Raw genomic sequence first — 25,126 nt, forward strand, 5'->3', positions numbered from 1 at the left:
ATTTTATAGTTATTGGGGGAATATAAAGATTTGTTAGGTACCTGGCAACTTAATCTTAGGTATAGGAATTTCTAGTTTTTTTGAGACAAGGTTTCTTAGTGTAGATCAGACTGGCCTCAAGTTCAGAGATCAACTGCTTCTGCGGCCTGAGTATCTAGCTCCCTTAACTTAAAGAGGAATTCCTCACTACACTTATTTGTATAGGTATGTGGACTGGAGGTCAAAGGTCAGCTTGCTGCATGAAGTCAGTTCTGTGTGGGTCCCGGGAGTCGAGCAGATGGACAGGATTGTTGGTACCTGCCTTTATCTGCAGTCATCTCCATAGATCACGTGCTTCGTCTTACATTCCTGAACGGCAGGTGAGGGGTACTGAGGGTTGAAAGAAGGGCTTCATGCTTGCTAGGCAAGTGCTCTGCTACTGAACTGTAAGCCCCAGCTCTCTTTGAGACAGGATCTCAGTAAGTTGTGGAGACTGGCTCAGAACTCTCTCTGTAACCCACACAGTCCTTAAACATGCGAGTCCCCTGCCTTGGTCTCCTGAGTTGATAGGATTATAGGCCTGATTCAAATGTCTTATACAAACGAGTTTTAAGAACCTCCGTTTTAGGCCAGGTGTCGGGGTGCACATCCTTAATCCCAGCACTCAGGAGGCAGATCTTTGTGAGTTCAAGGTCAGCCAGGTCTAAGAGTTCCAGGACAGCCAGAACCCTCAGGACACAGAGAAACCACTTCTCAGAAAAACAATAGCCCTCTGTTCTCAGAGATGAAGTGAGGCTTCACCAGTTTGAGTATACACAGGAATTAAGACTCTGTTATTTTCCCATCCACCTTACAGGTTGGGGTACGGTCTGCATATCACTTTTAGGGAGCTTCCCTTTCTTCCTACCAGGCACTGGTCACACAGAGGTCAGACTGATGTATCTATCGGAACGACTTTATTTAAGTACACTGGGCCCCACCAGGCAATGTGGCTTTGCGAGGCTGTGCAGGGGACAGGCTTGGGCTGAGAGAGGTGAGCTGGCTAAGCGCACTGCAGTCCACGGGCTGCCACATCGATTCCACACACACCAGCTTCGCTTTACATCTGGCAGGGGCCTTTGGTCATAGGATGGTGGAGAGAGAATACTGTCTGGAATCTGGAACTGGGGTGAGACGGCATCACTAGTGAGGGTGCCGTGCACACAGACTCACCCTAGCTTTGTACTGGGTACAAAGGCCCTTGGACCACTTCCGAGGACAAGGCTGGAATCCATCAGATCTTGGCACTTTGGTCTGGCCCCTTCTCTCCCTTCAATCTGACCAACCTCGAAGGGGGCCTCCCTGCCACTTTGACTTAGTCGCCCGGTCAATTAGAGTGGCAAAGGCAACATGGTTAACTGCAGCTTGCTTTGTTTTGAAGGGTCTAGATCTCCAACACACCCCCCTCACAAAGGGCCTCTGCCAAAGAGGGATGCTCCTTCCTGTCTTAGAAAATCCAACCACAACCAGCCTGTTGGCTCCAGGGCAGTGAGCAAGTGGGGCCAGGAGAAAGGAAGAGGCTGGTTGGGGTGCCTTCATGTGCGGCCTCCAATCCCACAGGGTCCTGAGGCCCGTGAATACTGTCAGTTCACTATCAGCAGGGAATGCCAGAGCCCCTGATACTGTGGAAAGCCTGGGTGCTGTAAACATTAGTGTAAGCAAAGGTGACCAGTGGGCAGGAGACAGGAGCCCTCTCTACTCCCTTTACTGAACAAACATGTCAATAAATAAACCGATGGCGATGGTATTGAAACCAAGATGTATGAGAAGCAAACAGCAGGACCTGGAGCCCACAGTCCTTACAGTGTCCCCGAGCCCTGGATGTGGCTGGAGCTTGTAAATCAACCCTGAAGCTATCCCCCATCCTTCCCAAATGCCCAGTGCGGTCCAAATTGCTACCTGGTTCCCAGGTGGATGTGAGTGTACCCTGCTCTCTCCTGAACCCAGTCTTTAACCACTGCTAGAGTGCTTTTTCAGTCTCCCAAACCCAAACTGAACCAAACCAGACAGAACTTAACCCCAGCCCCAGTTCTCGGTGTGATCCAGAGGCATGGGCAGCACAGAATGATGAGCTGGGGAGACAGCAGCTGCCTCTGGCCTCAGGGCACTCGGGTGGAGTGGAGCAGGGCCAGCCCAGCCGAGATTGGCAGCAGCAAGGTCTCTCATGGTAGTAACCATAGTTCCACACAGTCAGCCAAAGGCCTGGCTGAGAAAGGAGTGGGCCTCTGCCAGAGCTCTTCCTGCAAGGGGCCAGTGAGTAGTCAACCCCAGGCCTCAGGCCATCCCCCTCGTGGGTAGTTCAATGTCCTCTCTGGGCCCAGGATTTCTGGGCCACACGGCACTCCATAGTAGTACACACTCATACCATACCCACACACTCACTCATACACACAGGCAGTTCCTCTCAAACACTCCAGCTCAAGAAAGTTTTAAAGTGGAGTTAACTTCAGAGAGAGGTGGTGATGTCGCAACATTAGAAGGTTTTCCTGTGGATGGATCGGGCACCATCTTCTTCATATTCCTTCTTGGAGACCCACATCTTCTTAAAGGTATCCAGGGAGGCAAGGATAGAGCCTCTGCAGTGGAGAAAACCCAGAGAAGCAGTGTGACTGAATGAAATTGTGCAGCCGGTCAATTCCCTGGGGGTGGGACAAGGTAGGATGGTGGGATGGTCAGAGCCTCGCTTCCCATTCTGCTCTTATTCCGTGGGCTACTCACCCAATCCATGTGGAATACAGTCTCTCCTGGGGTGCAGATATCTGCAGAGGGGGACAGGAGAGGAATCTAAGACACCCAGACGCAGTCATCCCTCTGTTACATGTGTGTTCCCAGGTGTGTGGGAGCACATGCACATGAGTGTGTGCATGGAGGCCCAGGGTTGACACCTGGTCTTCCTGGCTCATGCTGGCTCGCCTACCTAGCTAGCTTGCCCTTGGGGACCTTGTCTTTACCTCCCAAAGGCTGCCATTTTAAGAGGTGGCCATGCCTACCTGGCTCTGATGTGAATTCTGGGCATCTGCACTCTGGTCCTGATGCTTACATAGCAAGTGCTGAGCCACCTTCTCAGCCCCACCCTGTCCCTGCCCACTGTCTCACTCTGTCCCTTGGCTGGGTGTAATGGATGTACACCACGCAATAGGCTCTTTGCAGGAGCTGTGGCCAGCCTGACCGTACGTGGGGAGATACACCTATGGCAGGAATTAGATGCCTTCTCTTGGGGCCTGTCCTCTCCACATGAAGCCCTTCAGCAGCCGTTCAGAAGGCAACTGCATTACAGGGGTCCTACCTTGGGGGATGGGAGAGGGCACGGTAACGGTAAGGTCAAGCTGTCAATTCAGTTTTCCTGATAGGCCATGGGGTACTAGTCTGCACTACCTGGAGAGCTTGGGGGAGACCCGGCAGGGGACAGAGCTGCCCTGTCCTGCAAGTCTGTGGAGCCCCGTTGTGCCCGGCCCGGCCTGCAGTGTGCCCTACCCTGATCTTCACATCTTTTGGAGCCAGTTTCTTCACTTCACTCAGTAGCCTGTCCCCAAAACCTACAAAAGAGCAGAGACCCCCAAGTTAACTCTGGGCATCTGATCCCTGTGGGATGAGGATGCTTCCCTAGCAAGGGTCCCAAGAGCAAAGACCAACCTTTGAAGAGGGTAGAACCTCCTGAGAGGACAATGTTGGAAAAGAGCGTCCGCCGTAAATCCATGTCTGACTTCTGGATAGCGAACACCAGCACCTCATGGATACCCTCACTCTCCTCGCCAATCAAGTCAGGCCTGAACAGCAGCTCAGGGGCCCGGAACCTGGAAGGGCCAATCTGTGGGGTAAAGAGCCAGCTCAAGAGGTTGGGCTGGGACTGAGGTCCCTGGAATGGGAACAGAAGAGGCCTTCCTGCCTATCTCTTAGCAATCAGGTGTCTGTGAAGCCCGGGCTAAAGACAAACCTTCTGTGACAAGGGTCTCAAGGAGCAAAGACAGGGCTCCTAGGAACAGACCAAAGAAACCGTTCTGGGGAACTAGGGTGGCGGTTAGGGGGAGTGCTTATCTTACTACTAGCTTTGGAACTTTCTAGCTAAGAGATTTCTGGCATTGACACTCTAGGAAATGTCTTATCAATTGGAGTTCCAGGGAGCAGTGACTTCGCTAATCTGTACCCAGGGATGGTTAGGACAGCAAGCACTACACAAGTACTCCCTAGGGAAGTCCCCATAGAAGCTCTGGGCTGCTGTGTTCTCAGTTCTGCTGGTCAGGCCCTCTCAGGACCTTCTGCTGAGCCCAAAGCTTAGGTGTGAGGGGAAAGGAGAAAAATGTGGTCACTACCTCAATGGTGCTGCCATCGGGCAGGTAGTACTGAGCCTTCTCCGTCTCCAGTGTCTCATCCTTCTGGGGGTTTATGGACAGGTAGCAAGCTCTCTGCAGAATCAGATATGAGTCATGTATGCAGGAAACCTAGTGCACTCTCAGGCAAAGTCCACAGGAGTAGCATGCCTATCTGCAGCGACTGCCTAAAAGTGCTCGCCCACAAGCAGGGACAGGGGTCTGACACACTGTCCTGGGCACACTTAAACCATGAATTCTTGTTCTGCTTTCCTGGTAAGCAAACCTGGGAACTTGGCTCCATAGCTCCCAGGCCTGTGACTGCCTAAGTTTAGCCAGGCTCAGGCACCTTTCTCCTCCTCCCTCTGGTATGGTTCTGGCTTCCCACCAGTTCAGAGGTTTCCCCAAACCATACATGGTAGGAGGGTTTACGTAAGAAGACAAAAGCATTTCAACTTCAACAAGGATGTGATCCTAAACTCAGGGGCAGTGGCCTGTGGGCTGAGGGACTGGAAACAGCTCCTTTCCCACACTCAGGCAGCTTTCAGGAAGGGGAAGGAGCAAGACAGACGAGACAGACGCACACAGGTACCAGGAGGATCCAGAGCCTGACCCAGGACCCAGCAGGAGCATCGTCCTGCTTTACTCTTAGGTTCACTATTCCCCTGCCACCCCTCGGCCACAGGACACCACTCACTTCCTTTATGGCCTTGACAATCTCAAACTCGGAGGAGGAGTGGAAATCGTAGCCCTCCTTTCGTAGGTAGAGGCGGAGGAAGCGTGAGACATCGCGGCCGGCAATGTCAATGCGCATGATGGAGTGAGGCATGGCGAAGCCTTCGTAAATCGGGACTGCATGGGTGACGCCATCCCCAGAATCCAACACCACACCTGTGGTTCTGCCTGTGGCATAACTGAGGCAAAGAGACAATCACTGAACCCCATGCCCTCTAGGAAGAAGTCCACGTGTTAAAGCTCCGGGTCAGGGGAGCTCTGAGCCTTGGTCCACTTTTCTCCTGGGCCCTCTGGCTGGGTCCCTGGGTACTAAGGAGACCTTGAAGTACTGAGTGAGGAGCAAAGCTTCTCCAGCATCCTAAAGGACAGGCCTTCTGGTCTGAGAGCACAGCCTGGTGTTTACAGTCCTGGGGACCTGACCTAAAGGGCAGTTTCGATTCCCAAGAGAAGAGGAGGAAAAAGCATTCAGCGGAGGAGGAAAAGGGGCTGCTTTTCCCTTTCCCTGAGAGCTATGGCTTTCCCATGCTGCCTCTGACGTCAGCCCATAGTTTTAGGTTTTTTTTTTTTTAAAATATCCAAATGGCAGAAATGAGACTCAGGAATAGGGCAAACCCTTACTCAGGCTCAGCATTCAGGGGTCAATAGGTAAAGTCAGCTTGCACACCCAACGTGCCACGGCAACTGCGCCAGCCGAGATTGGATTTAGTCCAGGAATGCTGGCCCAGTGGTATCAGAGATTTCCATTTGTCCAGAGGTTAGAAATTTAAATTTGGATAAGAAATCCTTTATTTTTGTTTTGGGAGGGTGCTGGGGACCATCCCCAGCCCAGGAAATCTCCCAGCCTGCAAATGCTGGCTCATGATTTAAGGAGGTCAAATACATAGTCTGTGTAGGTCATAGGGCACCATCTCAGCAGCTGATGGAGGTAGGCATGAGGCCGGGTGGGCAGCATGGCAGGTGTGGTGCTGTCTGGACCACAGCTATGCCAGCAGCCCTGCAGAACAGCTGGCACGCGGTCCACAGAGTGAATACTGGGATACATTAAGGAACCTTGAGAAGGGCCTCGGCGGTGTGTACCACAGACCTGAACCCCAAACCTGAGAGCAATGGGCACCCACACTTTGCTTTGGTTTATCTGAGGCACTTCGATGTCTAGTTTCAGTAAGAGTTTCTTTTTCTCACTACCTCGGCTCATCTTCCCTGGGGAGAGTGGATGTATTCGGAGGCTTAGGTTATAGAGAGGCCACGCTAGCCGGGCTGCTACTCACAGGCTAAGCACAGCTTGCATGGAGATGAAGAGAGCTGGCACATTGAAGGTCTCGAAGAAAACTTCTGCCGCTCGCTCCCGGTTTTTCCGAGGGTTTAAAGGTGCCTCAGTCAGGAGCACAGGATGCTGGGGAAAGAGGCCCAGGAGGCAGGCAGTGAGGTCAGCTCTCCACCCTGGTGACCCTGCCCTGAAAGTCTGTTGTCTGGGGGCCTTTGTCAGCTGAGGCTGTCACAAGTCATGCCCGTGTCTGTCAATGTCACATCCTAAAGCCCCATTCTGTCCTTATTCTCAGAGTGCACCTCCTTGTCCTCCAAAACTACTCTACAGGTCCCTCTGTCTGTCAATATATTGTTAAATTCAAGTTTTTCTATGGTAAATATATTTCAAAATAGAAATTTTAAATTTAATATTGGTTTTTTAAAAAATATTTTATGTATGTGAATACACTGTAACCATCTTCAGACTCACCAGAAGAGGGCATCAGATCCCATTACAGATGGTTGTGAGCCACCATGTGGTTGCTGGGAATTGAACTCAGGACCTCTGGAAGAGCAGTCAGTGCTCTTAACCGCTGAGCCATCTCTCCAGCCTCCCCGCCCCCCTTTTTAAATATTGAAATTGGTTTTTCATGGTATTGGAAATTGTTTCCCGCTAGACAAGCACTCCTCATAGAGCTCTATTTCCAGCCCTTTTACTTATTTACTTATTTTTATTATTTTTAAAAAAGATGTCTGTACCCCCTGGCTGGCTTAGAACTTGTTATGTAGACCAGGCTGGCCTCAGACTCAAGAGACTTACCTGCCTCTGCTTCCCAAGTGCTGGGTTATAAAAGTGTACCACCGACCCTGGGTGGGATGTTTACATTTTAATTATTTTAAATTATGTTTCTGCATGTGTATTTATGCATGCAAATGCAGGTACTGGTGGAGGCTAGACCCAGTACATGGGGTTATAAACCACCTGTATGAGCAGTAGGAACAGAGCTCAGGTTCTCTGGAAGGGTAGAACTCGTTCTTTTTTTTTTTTTTTTTTCTTTTCTTTTCTTTTTTTCGGAGCTGGGGACCGAACCCAGAGCCTTGTGCTTGCTAGGCAAGCGCTCTACCACTGAGCTAAATCCCTAACCCCTAGAACTCGTTCTTAACTGCCGAGCTGTCTCTCTAGTACATACAAAATGGTTTTCAAAGCCTGACCAGTTTCTCTCCCTGAAAACTGACACATCCTTCTTTTATCTCCGAGAGTCGCTTCCTTGGAAGTTAACAGGTATGGGCTCTGACAGATGTGGGTTCGAATCCCATCTCTACTCCTTTCTTTACTCATTGAATGATTTTGGAAATACCACTTCGATTTTCTGACTTCCTTTTCATCTTTCTACATTTATTATCTTGTGTATGCACACATGCACATGTGAAAGTCAATGGTCACTGTAGAGTTGGTTCTCTCCTACTTAGTACCTTGCTGCTCTAACGTTTTTGTTTGTTTTCTATTTTGTTGACAACGTAGGCCTGGTTAGCTTTAAAGAGGCAGTGGAGCTAAGGACCACCCTGAACACCTAGCCTCTTGGTATCACGGTGGTGAACCACTGTGCCCAGGTTGTGTACCACCGTGCCCAGTCTGCTTTTTTCTCTTGTTTGTAAGAGGGAGATGATTCTACCCAGGTCTTTTGGTTCTGTTTTTATTTTTGTTTATTTATGAGTATGTATGTATGTGCACATGTGTGTATGAGTATGTATGTATGTGCACATGTGTGTATGAGTATGTATGTATGTGCACATGTGTGGGTGCCTTCAGATGCCAAAAGACATCAGATCTGCCTGGAACTGGAGCGAAAGATGGTTGTAAGCTGCCATGTGGGTGCTGGCAACCAAACCAGGGTCCTCTGTGAGCATAGTAAGTGTTCTTAACCACAGAGCCATCTCTCCAGCCCCCATTTTTGCTCCCCTTTTGAGATAAGAGTCTTGCTACATAGCCCTAGATTGGTCTCAACCGTTCCTCACCCTGCAGCCTCTGCCTTCCAGGCACTAGCACTGTAAGCACGTTCCTACAGCTAACTTCAGTTCGAATATATTAGGGATGGCACAGAGATAAAATTACAGTGTATCTACAAGTACACAGCTCAGTGCTGCATGTATTTATACTCAAACGCTTTCGGCAGTCATCAGGTCCCTCTTTCTCCCCGGCATCTCTGGGGTGGAGTTCTACCCAACTCGGCATCCTGCACAGCAGTGTCTTGCACACAGGCCCCTCACCTCCTCTGAGAAAGTCTGCAGCTGGTCCTTAGAATAGACATATTGCCAGATGCGCTCCATGTCGTTCCAGTCCTTGACGATGCCATGTTCCATGGGGTAGCGGATTGACAGCAGCCCCCGGTGCTCCTGCAAGTAGAGGGCACAGTCTGTTGCAGAGTCAGGCCCTGCCTGGCATCTCACCCTACCAACCCGAGGGTACAGGTACAAGCACTGTCAAGGAACCTCAGCTTCCTCAGGTCCCAGCCCGCTGTCCTCATCCACACTGAGTGTAGGCATTGGAGACTGGATGCTACAAGCTGCCTGACTCAGTGCGCAGCTGAGAAGCAGAGGCTTCTGAATTTCCATGGCCCCCAGGTCCCCTGTTTCATTGCCTGGTTCTGGGACACAGTGTCCTGGCTCTTATCTCAGTTCCTGGAACCAAAATGGGCAGCACTGGCTCTGTAGTTACGTTTCCTAGAGCCTGTCGAAGGTTTTGCCAAAGCCTGGGTAATTAACTCATACCTTGGATAGACCAGATTGGATTTCTCTCTGAATCCCTCTTGCCAAAAATATACCCAAGCCAATCAATTTAATGACTGTAAGACAGTGACAGGACACAGAGGTACAGAAGCAGTGCCATTTTCTAGACTGGTCTCTGTCCCACCATGTGGGTTCCAGGTATGTCTTCTTTAAGGCCAGAGTCTGCTCTTGGGAGAACGATGACCTCTTTCCCCATTGGTATGCTTACTGTGGTGGACAGGTAAGCCCTCTGCAAGCCCGAGGCTTCTTCTGTTGGACTGGGAATTACCTCAGCTTTGGGGCCAATGAAGATGTCACCTTCGAGGGCTCCTGCCATGACTCGAACATGTTTGGGTCTGCCCACACTGCAGAGGACAGCAGAAAGGAATGGTTTTATTTCAGGACAGTCGTGGAAGAGCACAGTCTAGATACACCAATGCCCCTCGCTCATGCTTGTCTCCGAGCAGGGAGGGCTCGGTTAGCTTCCATGCCCTTTCTTATACTTTTTTCTGTCTTTTATATAAAGAACATGTACTATTCGGAGTCACCTGCATATTATCTATTTTTGTTAAGTTGTTCTATAAATAATACCTCTGGTTCACCTATTTTCCCAGTGTACATTAGACAGAGATCTAAATGGGGCTGGAGAGATGGCTCAGCAGTTAGAGCTTTGTCTGCTCTTCCACAGGTCCTGAGTTCAGGTCCCAGTAACTATGAGGTGGCTCACAACCATCTATACTGGGATCTAATGCCCCCTTCTGGCATGTAGGTGTATATGCAGACAGAGCACTCACTAAATCTTTAAATAAAAAAAAAAAAAAAAAAGAGGATAAAAGTGTCATTGGGCAAGGTGGCACATGCCTTTAAAAAAATTATTTTGTAAATGGTCAGGCAGTGGTGGGGCACACCTTTAATCCCAGCACTCGAGGAGAGGCAGACGGATGTGTTAGATTGGAGCCAACCTGATCTACAGGGTGAGTTCCAGAACAGCCAGGGCTACACAGAGAAACCCTGTCTTGGAAAAAAAAAATGGATTTCTAAATAAATGATGAACTAAAAAAAATTTAAGAACTGGGATTATAGCTCAGTGCCAGAGCCCTGTGCCCTGTATTTCATCTCTAGTTATACAAAAAAAGAATAGAAAAGAAAAAGAGAAAACTGGACTGGAGAGATGGCTCAGGGGTTAAGAGCACTGACTGCTCTTCCAGAGGTCCTAAGTTCAATTCCCAGTAACCACATGGTGGCTCACAACCATCTGTAATGAGATCTGGGTACCTCTTCTGGAGTGTCTGAAGACAACTACAGTGTACTTAAATAAATATTTTTTAAAAAAGTAAAAAAGAAATAAAAGCAGATCTTTTCTCTCCTAAGTCCCGTCCCAGGACTGCTGTTGCCCCACTGCTCTCTTCCTTCCCAGGCATGGACTTCCTAAGCCTGCCATGCCATCTTCTCCTTGTAATCTCTCCCTCGCAGAAAAGCTCAGAGCCCTCAGTCTAAGACAACAAATGTGGTTTAACTTTAAATAAACTCTGTGCTAGAAAATAGGAGAATTAAAAAGATGTTTTAAAATTTATTTAGTTGTGTGTCAGTTCGCAGGAGTCAGTTCTCTCTTTCCACCGCTGGGTCCTGGGATCCAGCTCAGGTTCCTGGCTCCTGGGCAGGTGCCTTGACCTGCTGAGCCATCTCTGGCCCGGGAAGAGGATGTTAAAGAGAGAGTGGCTGAGTGTGGCGTGCCTGCCACAGTCCTGGTACTGAGGCGGCTGAGGTGCAGGATTGTCTGAACTCAAGAAACTGAGGTCAACCTGGCAATACAGGGAGACTCTGTTTAAAGAAATAAAACTTGGAGGGCTCTGTGGTTCTCTGAATCACCAAGGATAAGATTGGTGTCAGTAGATGGAATCAGACAGCGTTTTTGGTTTTTTGAGATAGGGCCTCTCTGTGTAGTCCTGGAACTCTATCTAGATCCAGTTGGCCTCCCAAATGCTGGATTAAAGGCATGAACCACCATACCCAGCCTTAGAATCAATTTTTTGTTTTACCCAGCAAGATGTCTGAGTGGGTAAAGGCTCTGATGTGCCAGTCAGTGACCTGAGTATGATCCCTGGAACAGCATAAGCTGGAAGAGTGACCTGATCCCACGAAGTTGTGCTCTGACCAGCACACACATGCCATAGCACCTACCTCCTCCAACACACACACACTCACACTTAAAAAAAAGGAAGAGGCCCTGCTATGCCTCTCAAAACACGCCGGGCAATCACGTCCCTTATCCCAGACCCAGAGCACATCCGTTGTTTATTGTTTTGGGTACCAAGAATTCTTCCTCCTTAACAAGGCAGGGCTGGTCACAGGGCAAAGAAGACAAGCTCTCCAGAGTCACAACCAAGCCTCAAAATGACTTACTAGTTTGGAAAGCAGTATTTGGGGATCTGATCACCAGCAAAACCAGCTTTAATCACACCGGATCCCTGCGGAGAGAGGACAAAGAGAAGTGAGAGCCGCCACAGTATGATTCCGTTTCCAAGAAGAGAGAAAGCCCTTATAATTGTGTGTAGCGGCTGAGTGGGCAGGAGCATAGGAACTGTGAGTACACATCCAGGAAGGGACAGGGAGCAGTGAACAGGACTTTCACTGCATCTTTAGTGAACTGCTCAAGTTCTCTGTAGTTTTCTCCTTGACCTCATGGAACATACACTTTGAGCATTACTTATAACGTTGATACGAATATTAATACACATAACACTGGTAGGGTCGAGGAGAAGGCTCATCAGTTCAAAGCACTTGTCATGCATGTCTGCTAAAAAGAGACTGACTCTCTAGTCTCCACATGTGTGCTGTGCTATGTGCACTCTCCACACACATACAATAATAATAAATACAAGAGAAAAAACAGAAAGCATGAGAAATTGCAATTACCTAGAAGTTACATGTTTTAGTGCACACGAGGGAAGCCGGGAGCTGCATCCTTTACTGGCAAGGGGTGCTTTCAGGCTGCACTGCCACCTTAGGCTGCAGCCCTCCTGTCCTCAGGTCTCTAGGACACATCCCACTACAGGTGTGTGGCACTGATCCTGGCAGAAGGCAGTTCCCAGGCTCTTCCTGAAGGACAGAAGCACTGTGCTCCCAAGAGGTCGGCACGTGCTATAAGCCAGCGTTTTACTCCTTTGCTCCTTTGCTCCTGATGAAGAGCAGAGAGACCTTGGTGGCTTCTCTGAGGGCAGAAGACAGATGCAAATTCCTGCTCCAATATCCGGCATGTCGGTTGAGGGCAGTGCCAGGAAAGAACTGTTTTTCTTTATACCTTCCAGGACCCAACCAATGTAAACACTGACTCTAGGCACTGTGTGCAGGAAAGATGTTAAGACCTGATGCTGCTTGCAAATACACTCCATTCTTCTTCCTCTTCCTCTTCTTTTTCTTTTTTGAGACAAGGTTTCTCTGTGTAGCCCTGACTAGCCTGAAATTCACTATGTAGACCAGGCTGGCCTCACACTCACAGAGTTCCGCCTGCCTCTGACCTGTGAGGGCTGGCATTAAAGGCATGTGCCACCACACATTATCTTCCATCTAAACTTAACTACCATATTTGGTTCCCGTGTCCTCCTGCCTGTCTGGTCTGCACTCAACTACTTCTGGGGCACAGCAAACTTGCAGAGGCCACACAGCATCAGTTAATACACAAGAGATTCAAGGTGTCAAGGTTATCTCTGTGCCTACGGCTTCTGGCGCACCTTTGACTCCCTGCCTCCTGCTCCTCTACAGAGAGGTAGGCAGGGAAGATGGAGGTGACGAGACCAACCTGCCTCTGGCAAGTCTGAGGACAGGGGTAGGTCTGGTGAGAAGAGGAGGGAGGACATTGAAAGCAGTGTAGAGGGGACAGCAAGGACAGCAGGGGGCAGCTAGTTCTCTAGAAGAGGAGGAACCTCTATCGGCAGAAGAGAGCAAACAGGACATACTGTGCAAACTCACTGACTTGGACAGCAGACTAAGAACCCAGAGAGGTGCAGCTATGAATTGAACTGAAAATCTAAGAAGGAGGGGGAAAATCCTACTGCAAATCCCAGGGCTTGGACGGGTGGGTGGGAACAGCACTGTGCAAAAGATCTTCAGGAACCCGTTCAAGTTTCTAATAATTGTTCATTGTCTTCATCAGGGTGTGTAATGCCAACAGACTAGTTGGCTCTCCTGGCAGGGACTCAAGACATGAGAAATGAAGGTGAGATCCTTACATTAGACCAGGATTTTTATTTACTTGAGATAGGATTTCACATATCCCAGGATGGCCTCAAACCTGTTCTGTAGCAGAAGGTGACCCTGAATTTCTGACTTCTCTGCCTCTGCTTCCTGAATGCTGAGGTTACAGGCACGTGTCACCATACATACATTAAGATCTGAATTTTTAAAAAAGATTTATTTATTTTATGTATATGAATACGCTGTCATCATCTTCAGACATCAGAAGAGGGCATCGGATCCCATTACAGATGGTTGTGAGCCACCATGTGGTTGCTGGGAATTGAACTCAGGACCTCTGGAAGAGCAGCCAGTGCTCTTAACGGCTGAGCCATCTCTCCAGCTCAGATCTGAGTATTTTTAAGAATTAATTTTCCAAGTTGTAAACGTTTTAGTTTACTAGCACAAAACCAAGAGCCTGTTACCCAAGGCAGGTCATGATGTTAGACTCAGCTACTCACAATCCCAATTGGAGGCTGGAGCTGGAAGACCCACTGTGTAAGAAAGCCACAGAGCAAGACCCTGTCTCAAAAAGCCAAGCGAGGGGCTGGAGAGATGGCTCAGGGGTTAAGAGCACTGACTGCTCTACCAGAGGGTCCAGGTTGGACTTCCGGTGTCCACACAGAGGCTAACAAAGGGTAGTACTCCTCAGGCACTGCATGCATGTGATATGAAGACTTGCAGGCAAAGCATTTTATATATATCTCAAAAAACTCAAACCCAAAGCCCAGTGAAACAAAGCCAGACTCATTTATTGGCCTCTGGTTTTCTACCTAGAGTATCAGAGGTCCAGTACAATCCTGTGCCTTCTTGAAGGGTAACCCCAGAACTCACTATTACCTGCACCACGACAAAGCATGGCTCTCACTGCCCTCTGTTAGAATTTGTGTTTCCTATCTTTCTCTACTTCATTTCAAGTTCCTCAAGATTAGAGACTTCACACAGCAGTATCTGTCATTTGCTAGACACTCAAGAGACTAACTGGTAAGGGTTAAATTTATGAGCAAAAGATTGGCAGAAAGGTACCAGGCATGGTAGCAAGTGTCTTTAATCCAAGCACTCTAGAGGCAGCTGCAGGCCAGTTTTTTTTTTTTTTTTTTTTTTTTTTTTTTTTTTTTTTTTTGCAGGCCAGTTTTGAGTTTCAGGCCAGCCTGGTCTACAAACCAAGTTTCAAGACAGCCAGGAACATCCCTGTCTTAAAAAAATTTTAAAAAGTAGGCAGACAGCAGGATACAGTGGTGCACACCTTTAATTCCAGCACTTGGGCAAGAGGCAAGGGGATCTCTGTGAGTTCATGGTCAGTCTGGTCTACAAAGTGAGACCCCATTTCAAAAAATAACCAGGGCTGGAGAGATGGCTCAGTGGTTAAGGGCACCGACTGCTCTTCCCGAGGTCCTGAGTTCAAATCCCAGCAACCACATGGTGGCTCACAACCATCTGTAATGAGATCTGATGCCCTCTTCTGGTGTGTCTGAAGACAGCTACAGTGTACTCATATATATAATAAATAAATAAAATATTTAAAAAAAAATAACCAATAAAATAAAATAAAAATTAAAAACAAAATGGCGGAGGAAACCTAAACTCTGAACCTGAGCGAGCACCCAGAAGGCCAGTGAGCAGCCTCAGGCAGAGGTGGGGCAGGGAAGATGAGCAGCACAGGGAGAGATGAATTCAGAGGAACCAGACCCAGCTTGTCCCCATGGCCCTCACAGGCCTGCCAAGACAAGGTGTGGACCAACAAGCAGAGGAGGCGGTGAGATGAGGTGCTCTGCTCTGCGAGCTGCCCACCCCTCAGAGTATACAGGCCTGAGTGTGCACACAACAGTGCACTGCCACCCAGCCACGCACTTCTGCAAAGGGAAGGGCCAACACCCTGTAGAAGTTCCTTGAAAATGGAGTCTCATTTCTGAGACTCTGACCATTCTGATGCAGGCAGCAAGCAGCTCCTTTAGCAGCCTCTCGCAGCACCAGCCGGCTGCAGGCCGTGGCTTGAGAAAGTTTTATCTTAAGGACTTCAGGTTGTGTGATGTGCGGAGAAAGAGGCTCATGGTCTTCTATCTAACAAAACTAGATACCAAGAGAGGTGGGGTCATGGGTTCTAGGATGGAAGTTGTTAATCGGTCCATTTTGGTCCTAAGACTTTGGTTTGATCCCGAAAGTGTTTTAAAGAAAGACAAAAAACTTATTGAGTTAAGAATATGTCACAGATATAATTTACTAATTCAAGGTATAGTACAATTCAATTTTTTTTTTTTTTTTTTGGTTCTCTTTTTCGGAGCTGGGGACCAAACCCAGGGCCTTGTGGCTTCCTAGGTAAGCGCTCTACCACTGAGCTAAATCCCCAGCCCCACAATTCAATGTTTTTAGTACAGTCAGAATTGTATATAAACAGTTTAGCCATATAGCCAAGGTTGGCCACAAACTTGTAATTAATAGAACTTTTAATCACTCAAAAAGAGGTCCTGAGTCCCAAAACGGTTCTTCTGCGTCAGCTGTATCCATTCTTCTAGCACTATGCAACCAACCTACTTGTTTTTGTAAACCACAACAAACTTTATAGTAACTGGCAATGGTTACAAATGCAAGACTGCATATGAAATAAACTTTCTATTTTTCTGGAAAAATCAGAAAACCTGTTGGGTATGTATGGCTTTGAGATGATACACCTGTCATCTCAGCCTCCAGGGGACAGGGAAACAGGACCTGAAGCTGAGTTTTGTCCACACAATGTGTCTCCGTGAGCCAGAGCTACACAGTGAGAGCCTTTTTTAAGAAAAGAAAAAAGGGCCAGAGAGATGATCATCTATTAAGCGCATGTGTTGCTTATCCACAGGACACAGGTTCAGTTCCCAAGCATCACTCAGAAGCTCTCAACTGACTATTAATTCCAGTTCCAAGGCATCCGATGCCCTCTTCTGACTTCCTCAGGCACTGCATGCATGTGATACAGGTATTTAAATCTCAAATAAGGAAAAGAAACCAGGGGCTGAAGAGATAGCACATCAGTTAGGAGTACTTGCTGTCCTTCCAGAGGACTGGAGTCTGGTTCCTAGCATCCACACTGAGTGGCTCACAACCACCTGTAATTCCAGCTCCAGGGATCCAAGGCAGGGGAGCTGTGGGGATGGACAGACTGCTCCTGCACTGCTAATGCCAAAGCAAAACTGATAACACATTTATTTATTTATTTATTTATTTATTTATTTATTTATTTATTTATTTATTTAATGTATGTGAGTACACTGTTGCTGTCTTCAGACACACCAGAAGAAGGCATCAGATCCCATTACAGATGGCTGTGAGCCACCATGTGGTTGCTGGGAATTGAACTTAGGACCTCTGGAAGAGAAGTCAGTGCTCTTAACCTCTGAGCCATCTCTCCAGTCCATGATAACTCTTTATTTTAAGTGTGTGTGTGTGTGTGAACGTCCTGTGTGTGGGTCTGTCTATATGAGTAAAACAGCTCTCAGACCAAAGAGAATTCCTGCCCATCTGGAGCTTCAGTGACAGGTTGTAACCTGCCTATGTGGGTGCTAGGCATCAAGCTTTGGACCTCTGGAAGAGCACCAATCACTCTTAACTGCTGAGCCATCTCTCCAGTCTGAGGTAGATCATTTCTATGCATTTTTTTTCTTTCAACAACTAAGAAAAAGGAGACCTAACACACAGGAACTGGCTAAAGACTTAGTTGGGGGGTTGGGGATTTGGCTCAGTGGTAGAGCGCTTGCCTAGGAAGCGCAAGGTCCTGGGTTCGGTCCCCAGCCCCGGAAAAAAGAAAAAAAAAAAAAACAAGAAAAAAAGACTTAGTTGGTTTTGTCTAGATATTAACATTGAAAACAAGAATTCACAAAGACCCCGTCTCAAACAAACGAAAGAAAGAAGTGTTATTCATCATTTACAGCATTACATTAGCTGAAACCCCTCATCCTGACCGGGTTTCCCCCCACCCCCACCTCCGTACCGAACACTGGACATCTTTGTTGACATGACAGCAATCATTAGTTGTCTATTTACCACTTAGCCAATAAGAAGGCCTCATTTTGTACACAGTGCTACCAGGCCCTAGGTACTGTGTAGAGTTGGGTGTAAATCGAACAGTCGAGGGCTGGGGAGTTGGCCCATTAGTTCAGAGCACTAGCTACAGCCCTTTGGGAGGACCAGAGTTGGATCCCTTCTGCACTGCAACCATGTTGGATAGCTCATAACTGCCTGCAGCTCTATGAAGAGGAATTAATGACCTCTTCTGGCCTCTAAAGGCACGAACACACACAAACGAGAGAGAGAGAGAGAGAGAGAGAGAGAGAGAGAGAGAGAGAGAGAGAGGGAGAGGGAGAGGGGGAGAGGGGGAGAGAGGGAGAGAGAGAGAGAGAGAGAGAGAGAGAGAGAGAGAGCATAAGGGGCCTTGGGCTGTGTAGAGTGGGTAGAGGGATTAATAAAAAAAGAAGGATCTCACCCTCTTATCCACAAGGGTTAAAAAGTCTACTGAGGCTATTGAGGGAGACAAAACCAAAAACAAACCCCCAAAATAATGGGTCTTATTTAACTAACCTTGCTCCCATTCCCTGCTCCCAACAATGTCACACCTTAGAGGCCGGCTTCAAACAATGACCTTGCATTTCTCATTTTCCTGTCTCTACCTCTCTAGTCCTGGGATTACAGACATGGACCACCACACCTGCTTATACACTAGGTTTATGCTGTGCTGCGGATGGAGCCCAGGATTTCATGAATGTCAGACAAGCTCTAGCATCTGGGCTACACCCCCAGCCTCAGCCTCCCCCTTTAAAAAGGCAGTTCATAACAAATACAGTAGCCTTCCTGGAAGGACTGAAGAACTTGGAACCAGATTTCAGTGTGAGATTTGGATCCTCAACTCCTAAAGTGAGTAGTTTAAAAAAATCTCTCCAAGCCTCCTGTTCCTGCATAAACTAGAGAAAGCAATCTCTATCCACCTACAATACAAAGAAAAGAACCTAGTGGTATGTCCACGTTCCCAGCATCACAGTTACTCTGAAAAGGTCAGCCTCGGACAGAGGGAAGTGGTAGTTTGTCTCAATGGAGGGACCTGGAAAGTGAATAGGAAGATTCCAACCAGAATGGGAGGGACCAAACCTTTGAGTGAAATACAGAAACTGAAGACAATCGCTCCTCCTCATAAATGGAACACTTAGGTTCTTTCTATTTGTCCTTATCGAAGCATTTGTGGAACGGTGCTTAGCAAAGGAATGCTATTTAGATAAGGCAATGAAGTTATGGGGCACCACAGCTGTATGACCTTGATCACTTCCACCTTCGGTGTTTGTTCTGTCGGTGAGAAGAGGTGCAAACTTTCTCCTTAGCCATTCACTTTTTGGGAAGTTTCAACTTGCATATCGGTGAAAAGCGCCCTGGAAACGCTAGCGTACTTGACAACCACTGTGTCTGAAAAATCTCCCTGTCTCTCAAGTGGGCACTGTAAACAGGAGAGCACCTTGCCTTTGTCACTCCCCTTTCTTTTTTACCTTTACTAACTATAATTTATAATCACAAAAATAACTGAAATCCTATGGCCATTTATGGTACCGGATTATCCGGCCCCACCCAGATACAGTTTACTAAATCGCCCCTCCAGCTCACACCCAAGGAAACTGTACTCCTTAGCCGGTGGACCAGCCATCGCCTTCCGCACCCTGAATTGCTGAGCCAATCCCTACAGTTATAGTGCACGGCACCGCCCCTTACAGAAGGGAAACACCTTGGCGGCCGGAAGAGCGACAAGCGCCGGAGCCAATAACTGCAGAGTGCTGTTCTAATCGGGCAAGGCCCAAGGGCGGGACCAATAGGAGAAGATAGACAGCAAGAGCAGCCAATTGGGTGATGGAAATCCAGAGCGAAGGCGGATGCTAAGCTCTAGGAGAACGGTTAAGGCCCCTTAAACCGAGGGTCCAAGGACCCTTCTTGGACTACAGCTCTTCCCTTTGTCTACCTTCAAATTCTCCATCACATGGGTGTTGGCTGGCCACCCTGCCTTCAAACTATGGATGTGAGGAGGACCCGGGCGGCGGCAGCTGAACCCGCCTGACAGGCCGGGCCAGTGACAAAGAGCTGGCGGCCTAGGCTGAAACCTCGGAAACAATCCTTCCTGGAGGAGAACACAGTCCCTTCAAAGATAGGAAAGATGCTACTCACATTGTCGATCACAACAGGCTGGTTGGCGATCACATCGTAGGACTCCATGGCAGAGGAATCTTTCCCTCCGAGGAAGGAACTGCCAGCCCGGTCCGCAGCAAACGCCACTGACACGCATGCGCAGTCTAGTCGCCGGTACTGGGCGTCCAGGGAGCGGCCCGACCTCGCCTCCGAAGAACTACAATCCCCAGCATTCTTTGCTCCAAACCGAGTCCCATCCAGATCGGGTTTAGGAGATTGGACAGTGTATTTCCGACATATGGTGCCATGGGGTTTGTAGTGTCTGTAGATTAAAGAGCCACAATGTTGATGATTAATGTTGCATGACTGGATTTGAGGCCCCTTCCAAGGGGTTTCCAATACACTCTTTTGGAGTCTGAAGTACTTGTGAATAGTTGGGATTGGATTTGTCAGTAGTTCAGGGGCGGTTGAATTTTACAGATTATTTCTACCTTTCAGCCATTCCTTCACTTGGGCAATATAAACCATTACAAACATCTGTGGAACTGGAATGTCAGTGGTAGAATGCTTGCCCGGCACTTACAAGAGCCCAGCAGCACCGGGGGTGGTGCTGCATGCCTTTAATCTCACCACTTGGGGCAAAGGTAGCAAGATCTGAGTTCGAGGCTAGCCTGGTTTATAGAGTGAGTTCCAGAACAGTGAGGGGCTATACAGAGAAAACAAACCTGTCTCGAAAAACAACAAAAAGTAAAACGAAAAGCAAAACAAGACAAAACCGTGAAGCAAAAGCCAATGGAGGTTATCAAAAATTACCTGTAAGTTGGATGCCACGGAACTACTGGTCTAAAGAGGTTTAGAAACTTGCAGCTTGCTAGGCAAGCGCTCTACCACTGAGCTAAATCCTCAACCCCAGGTTTAGAAACTTTTATCATCTTTCTTGAGCTTGACCTTGATGGATGATAATATCCAGGTGAAGAGAAAGAGTAGGTAAATGCTTTTCAGCTAGGAATTTTCCCCAGGCACTTTTCGTGTTACTCTTTTTATCAATAGTTCCAAGAAATAATTAGACTTGTAATATATTAATAATAATGACACAGTCTGATGATTTAATCATTTGTCAAGCTTATCTTAAAATCGTGTGTTAGCACCATGTTAAGCGCTTCTCGGGCGTTTCTTAGAGCTTTCATAGGACCCTAGCACCTCAAGGTACGGCGCCTCGGTTTTAAACTGGGTTCCTCCTAACACTAGGGGGAGGCCAAGATCCTTGGGACACTCCCAACACAGGGGCAGGGAGGCGGAGTCTATTGTCAAGTCACGCCTTTCCCACTTGTGACTGGCAAAGACACTAGCCAATGGGTGCCAGGCAAGGGCACGCCGACGCCCCACCCTCTGGAGCTCCCCGCGGTCCCACAGCATCCTCTGGCCGACGTCTTGAAGGCTCCGACTTGGGCGGACGGAGCCTCGTGCGCAGGCGCGGAGTTAGACCTCGCCGTAGCCCCCATCGCCTCGGGGACTCTTCATCCACAGTGGGTCCGCTGGCCCATAGGGGCGCTTTCCCTCCTCTACCCTCCCGGGTTCCCCGCGCGCCCTACGCGCCCCAATGGCGGAGCTGAGGCCTAGCGTCGCCCCCGGCCCCGCCGCGCCCCCGGCCTCTGGCCCTAGTGCCCCCCCGGCCTTTGCTTCACTCTTTCCCCCGGGACTCCACGCCATCTACGGAGAGTGCCGCCGCCTCTACCCTGACCAGCCGAACCCGCTCCAGGTTACCGCTATCGTCAAGTACTGGTATGCTCTGGGCCTCGGGAGGACCGGGGCTGGCCGGGAAAGCTTCGAGCACTGGGGACGAAGTAATTTGCAGAAGTGGGAGGAAGAAAACGGTCCAAGTACTTAGGAACCAGGAGCTTCCTGATGCTGTGGAAGGAGTTAGGACAGAAGTTGGGAATGGGGACAAAGGGTTAATGGATCCCTTGAGTAGTGAGGGGTTAACCGGGATTAGGAGAACTGAGAACTAGGGGTGTATACAGGAACTGAGGGGGGACGTGTGAGAGCGAACTGTAAACGTGGAGAAAGGAGGGGGCGCCTGTGGTGGGTCATTAGTGGGCTTGGGGGAGCCAGGGGGCGGCTGGAGTGGAATGGGGGGGAGGTAAGGCGGGGCCTGGAGAGCATTTGAGAGGGCTTTGGAGGGTACGAGATCGCGTAGTCTAGGGCGGTCCGGGGACCAGGACGCCCCTGTGGGTTAGGAGGGAGTAAGATGTGAGGGCATTGTGCCTTTGATGCGTGAAGAGTTGAGGAGACAGCTTTCTTTTTTTCCGGGAGGTTCCCGAACGAACGCTGGAGCTTCTGTCATTCAGTGCGAAGCTGTTGCTCTTGAAGTTTGACAGAGCCGCTCTTCCAGATAAACTTTTTGCTTACTCTGCACACTTCTCTTTCTCCCTGCAGAGCTTGCTTCTGACTTTGCAGCTGCTTTTGCTTTAGGTCGTTAGTTAAGAACAGGTTTCGGGAGGGCCAAGCTTTGGCTCTGGATTGAAGGAGATCGTAGCTTGCCACGAGGTGCGTGATGGAGACCTGAGTGGGCAGGAGGAATGAAGTGTAGCTTGAAGAAGCGCTTCCTGCCTTGCCTTCAGGATTTCAGCCGAAGTTTAAAGTTGCCCAGTAACGATCAGGTTCCAAACGGGCTGGCTGTCCTTGGGGTAGAAATGGTGCTCTCTAATCTCCTATTCTTTTTGCAACCCGTTTCTTCAAGTCAGCCTGAATTCAGACAAGTGTTATGGGACAAGTCCTCGTGGTCTTTCTGCACCAAAAATAGACTAAGAGATGGCCACATTCATGTAGGCAGTCACTGTATTAGATGACCCCTTTCAGTGGATCCCGGAAAATACCTGGAGCAATGGCTTGGGGAATTGGCAAAAACTGGACCTGAAGTGGGGGAAGTGGATGTCTTTACAGCTTACACTGCTTTTAAAGCCGAGTCTTTTTCCTATGTAACAACCTCTGATTGCCTCTGGAGATGGGCGACAGGCTATACAGGACTGAGGCTAACTCCCTGTGTCAGTTATGTACATGATGGGAAGGAAACTGACAGCCGGGAGGACCTGGGGACCAGCCTCATCTGGGTAGCCAGGAGACATGCCGGCAAGGCATCTGTGCAGGGCAGCCTGTTTCCAGGCTGAAGAGAGTTTCAAAGAGTGCTTCTGAGCAGGAAGCAGCTCTTGCTAACCTAATCACCCATTTCAATTGCACCTCTGTATTAGTTATGATGAACTTGTCCCACGTCATGAGAAAAATGGGGCTAGCCTTGCCGTGCTGTTTGCTCTAATCTTGTGTAAGTGTGAGGGAAAAGTTTCTGTGCAGAATATGGGGCGCCTGGTTTTATATCACCTACACGGCCATCAAGACAGAGTCGTGCATTAGAGGTATGAAACCATTATGCAAAAGACCAAGGGTAATTATACCACTTATTTTTTTTTCTACAAGTTTGTAGTGAGGCTGTATCCCCAGAGGTAGACTAGCATGTGATGACAAATGAAAAGACATGTACAGTACTTTGTGAAGTAAGAAATGCCACCTAGACACGGGAATCTAAGAGGAACCAGCTTAGTAATGGTTCTTTCTAAAACTCATAGGGATTTGCAGAATTGAGATACTGAAGTTTATTGCTGTCCCTTATGTTTAGTATCTTACAGCAGTATGACCCACTAAACTGCTTGCGTCTGGCTATGGGCTTTCTTTGGGGGTTGAGGGGTAGCATTTTAGCTAGTGGTCCCTGGCCACCAGGAATACTCTGACTGAGATTTTCAAGCAAGACAAGATCAAAGTAGGGAGGCAGAGCCTTGTGTCTTATCCTGCAACTACCCTATAGAGAGAAAGAAATCAGGTGTTGAGGGAATTGAGGTAAGGGATGTTCTGGGCCATTGGACTGCATCTCTTCCTAAGTGTAAAATATGATTTTTCCCCCATTCATCTGAGTGCAAGTATAAGGCTAACTTTGCTTGGTTCGTGGCCTCTTCTTGATGTGACCTCTCTTGGGAGACCGGCTGTGGGAGCCACAGCATGCCTGCAAGCAGAACAAGGAGAGGAGACACAGTGCTACTGCCTGTTGCTGCATGGACCTGGGCTGCGTCAAGGGCTGTTGGGGATTTGTAGCAGGAAGTTGGAAAGAGTGTGGAGTCTGTCTCTTTTAGGGTTCTACAGCCTTTTCTCTCCTCTATCCATCCCCAAACCATTTCCAAACCCAGCTGGTTATGGGTTTAATCAGATGATTTCGTGAAATCACAGTTAAAGACGTAGAGATCTGTCCCTCTACCTAACTCCCTCAGGCGAGATCCTAAGCTATTTTAGTGACTTTCTTTCTTATGACTTCTATAAATAACTTAGCCTCCCTCCTCCCCCAAGAATAAGGATTTCAACAAAGGCTAGTAACATCCTGGCAAAGAGGATGAAACCAGACTTACTGGTTTTAAAATAGGGTTTGAATTGCATGGTTCTGGCACACTTGCTGGGATCTCTTGTACCATGTCTTTTATTTGGTTGTTAGCTTTTCCTCAGTAGTTTAGCCCACTTGCAGAGTGCACTCCTGTCCATGTTCCAGGGGCAGGCAAAGGCAAACTCCACTCTGTGGTCTGTGGAGTGGTCCACGTGAGGCAGCTCGAATGCCGAGTTTATGGGCTCAGTGCACACTTTCTTCTGCTAAGGGGTTTCATTTAGGGTATTTCCCAAGTCTACTGTGTTTTCCTGTCCATTCTGAGGGAGAGCAGGTTTCGTTTGTTGCTGTTGGTTTTGTTTTTTTTTTTTAAAGCACTAACTGCTAAAAGAGCTTTTACTGAATTAAATCTTCAGCTGCCTCTCTGTTGGATTTATGGGGAGATCTAATGTCATCCTTAGGAGCCTTAAACTGTGAAATGTCCCAGCTCTTCCTTTGAGCCAAGTGCTGGCTGGCTCCCTCTTTAGGATGCAGGTGCTCACAGGGCTCAGCCTGGCTCACACTACAGGCCTCGTGCAGAGCCGAGCTAGCTGACGTTTGGACTTCATCGTTTGCAGTGACTAAGTTTTGATCTGTGCAGACCGGAAGCTTTGTGTGTACTCAGAAGCAACAACAGTAGAAGGCGCAGTACAGTCTTTCAGGAGCTAATCTGTCTAAAAGCGGGTGTGGAGTGGAGGCTGTACTTTCAGGAACGATGTCCACTGGCATGCTCCGCACAGTCATTCAACAGAAGCCACTGACTGACGGGTGCATCTCTTACCTTGAAGGCTGGCATGTTGACATAGATAGATGAAGACTCACTCCATTTGGAGTCCGCAACTTGAAACAGGCAAAAGCAAGATGGGTAACCACTAATGTCTGTTTTATTTCTAAAAGAGGCCCTGCCTGTTGGAGGGAAGGGGAGGGAACTTCTTGAACTTGCTCATCTCTACAGAGATTTTTGCCTCTCTTTAGGTATCTTGCACCATAGCTCCCTCTAGGACGGGGCTTTCAGGTTTGTAGAGCAGAGCCTCTTACTTGATAGTTCCTGGTTTCCAGGTTTGAAGTGACACCGTGTGTTTTGTCTTTTGCAGGTTGGGTGGTCCAGACCCCTTGGATTATGTAAGCATGTACAGGAATATGGGGAGTCCTTCTGCCAACATCCCTGAGCACTGGCACTACATCAGCTTTGGCCTGAGTGATCTCTACGGTGACAACAGAGTCCACGAGTGAG

The 25,126-nt window shown here is 48.5% G+C and overlaps 2 protein-coding genes across 7 annotated transcripts in view; one reads left to right on the forward strand and one right to left on the reverse strand.

Annotated features, from left to right (window-relative positions):
- Positions 1-918: 918 nt before the first annotated feature.
- Actr1a (actin related protein 1A) lies at positions 919-20,687 on the reverse strand. 5 transcript variants are annotated; one of them, XM_063287265.1, is made up of 12 exons: positions 20,250-20,687; positions 19,476-19,758; positions 11,475-11,539; positions 9,361-9,436; positions 8,574-8,699; positions 6,329-6,453; positions 5,023-5,239; positions 4,329-4,421; positions 3,652-3,826; positions 3,493-3,554; positions 2,737-2,777; positions 919-2,594 (listed from the first exon to the last, which is right to left on the reverse strand). In XM_063287265.1, the coding sequence occupies exons 2-12, from the start codon at positions 19,521-19,523 to the stop codon at positions 2,492-2,494; spliced, it is 1,131 nt and encodes a 376-aa protein (XP_063143335.1). In that variant the 5' UTR covers positions 19,524-19,758; positions 20,250-20,687; the 3' UTR covers positions 919-2,491. The 5 variants fall into 5 exon arrangements, with proteins under 5 accessions (XP_063143335.1, XP_006231532.1, XP_038965015.1 ...); XM_006231470.5 differs by lacking the exon at positions 20,250-20,687 and having other exon boundaries at positions 9,301-9,436; positions 19,476-19,636; NM_001106364.1 differs by lacking the exon at positions 20,250-20,687 and having other exon boundaries at positions 920-2,594; positions 19,476-19,587.
- Positions 20,688-20,785: 98 nt separating this feature from the next.
- The window catches only part of Sufu (SUFU negative regulator of hedgehog signaling), a 97,876-nt gene continuing 93,535 nt past the window's right edge, over positions 20,786-25,126 (forward strand). The window contains exons 1-2 of one of the 2 annotated variants that reach the window (XM_006231546.5): positions 20,786-21,218; positions 24,987-25,121. In XM_006231546.5, the coding sequence (XP_006231608.1) occupies positions 21,037-21,218; positions 24,987-25,121 (317 nt within the window). In that variant the 5' untranslated portion in view covers positions 20,786-21,036. The remainder of the gene's footprint in view (positions 21,219-24,986; positions 25,122-25,126) is intronic. The other variant, NM_001024899.1, reaches the window with a different exon arrangement.

This window comes from Rattus norvegicus, chromosome 1, assembly GCF_036323735.1.
Source record: "Rattus norvegicus strain BN/NHsdMcwi chromosome 1, GRCr8, whole genome shotgun sequence".
NCBI classification, from domain to species: domain Eukaryota; kingdom Metazoa; phylum Chordata; class Mammalia; order Rodentia; family Muridae; genus Rattus; species Rattus norvegicus.

Bases quoted from the DNA above. Each gene is read 5' to 3' on its own strand.
- Actr1a (XM_006231470.5), bottom strand. From the start codon at position 19,523: ATGGAGTCCTACGATGTGATCGCCAACCAGCCTGTTGTGATCGACAAT. The intron at 6,454-8,573 runs GTGAGGGGCCTG...CTCTTTCCCCAG, and splicing joins TGCAGACTTTCTCAGAGGAG to CATCCTGTGCTCCTGACTGA. The intron at 2,595-2,736 runs GTGAGTAGCCCA...TCTCCACTGCAG, and splicing joins CTGTATTCCACATGGATTGG to AGGCTCTATCCTTGCCTCCC.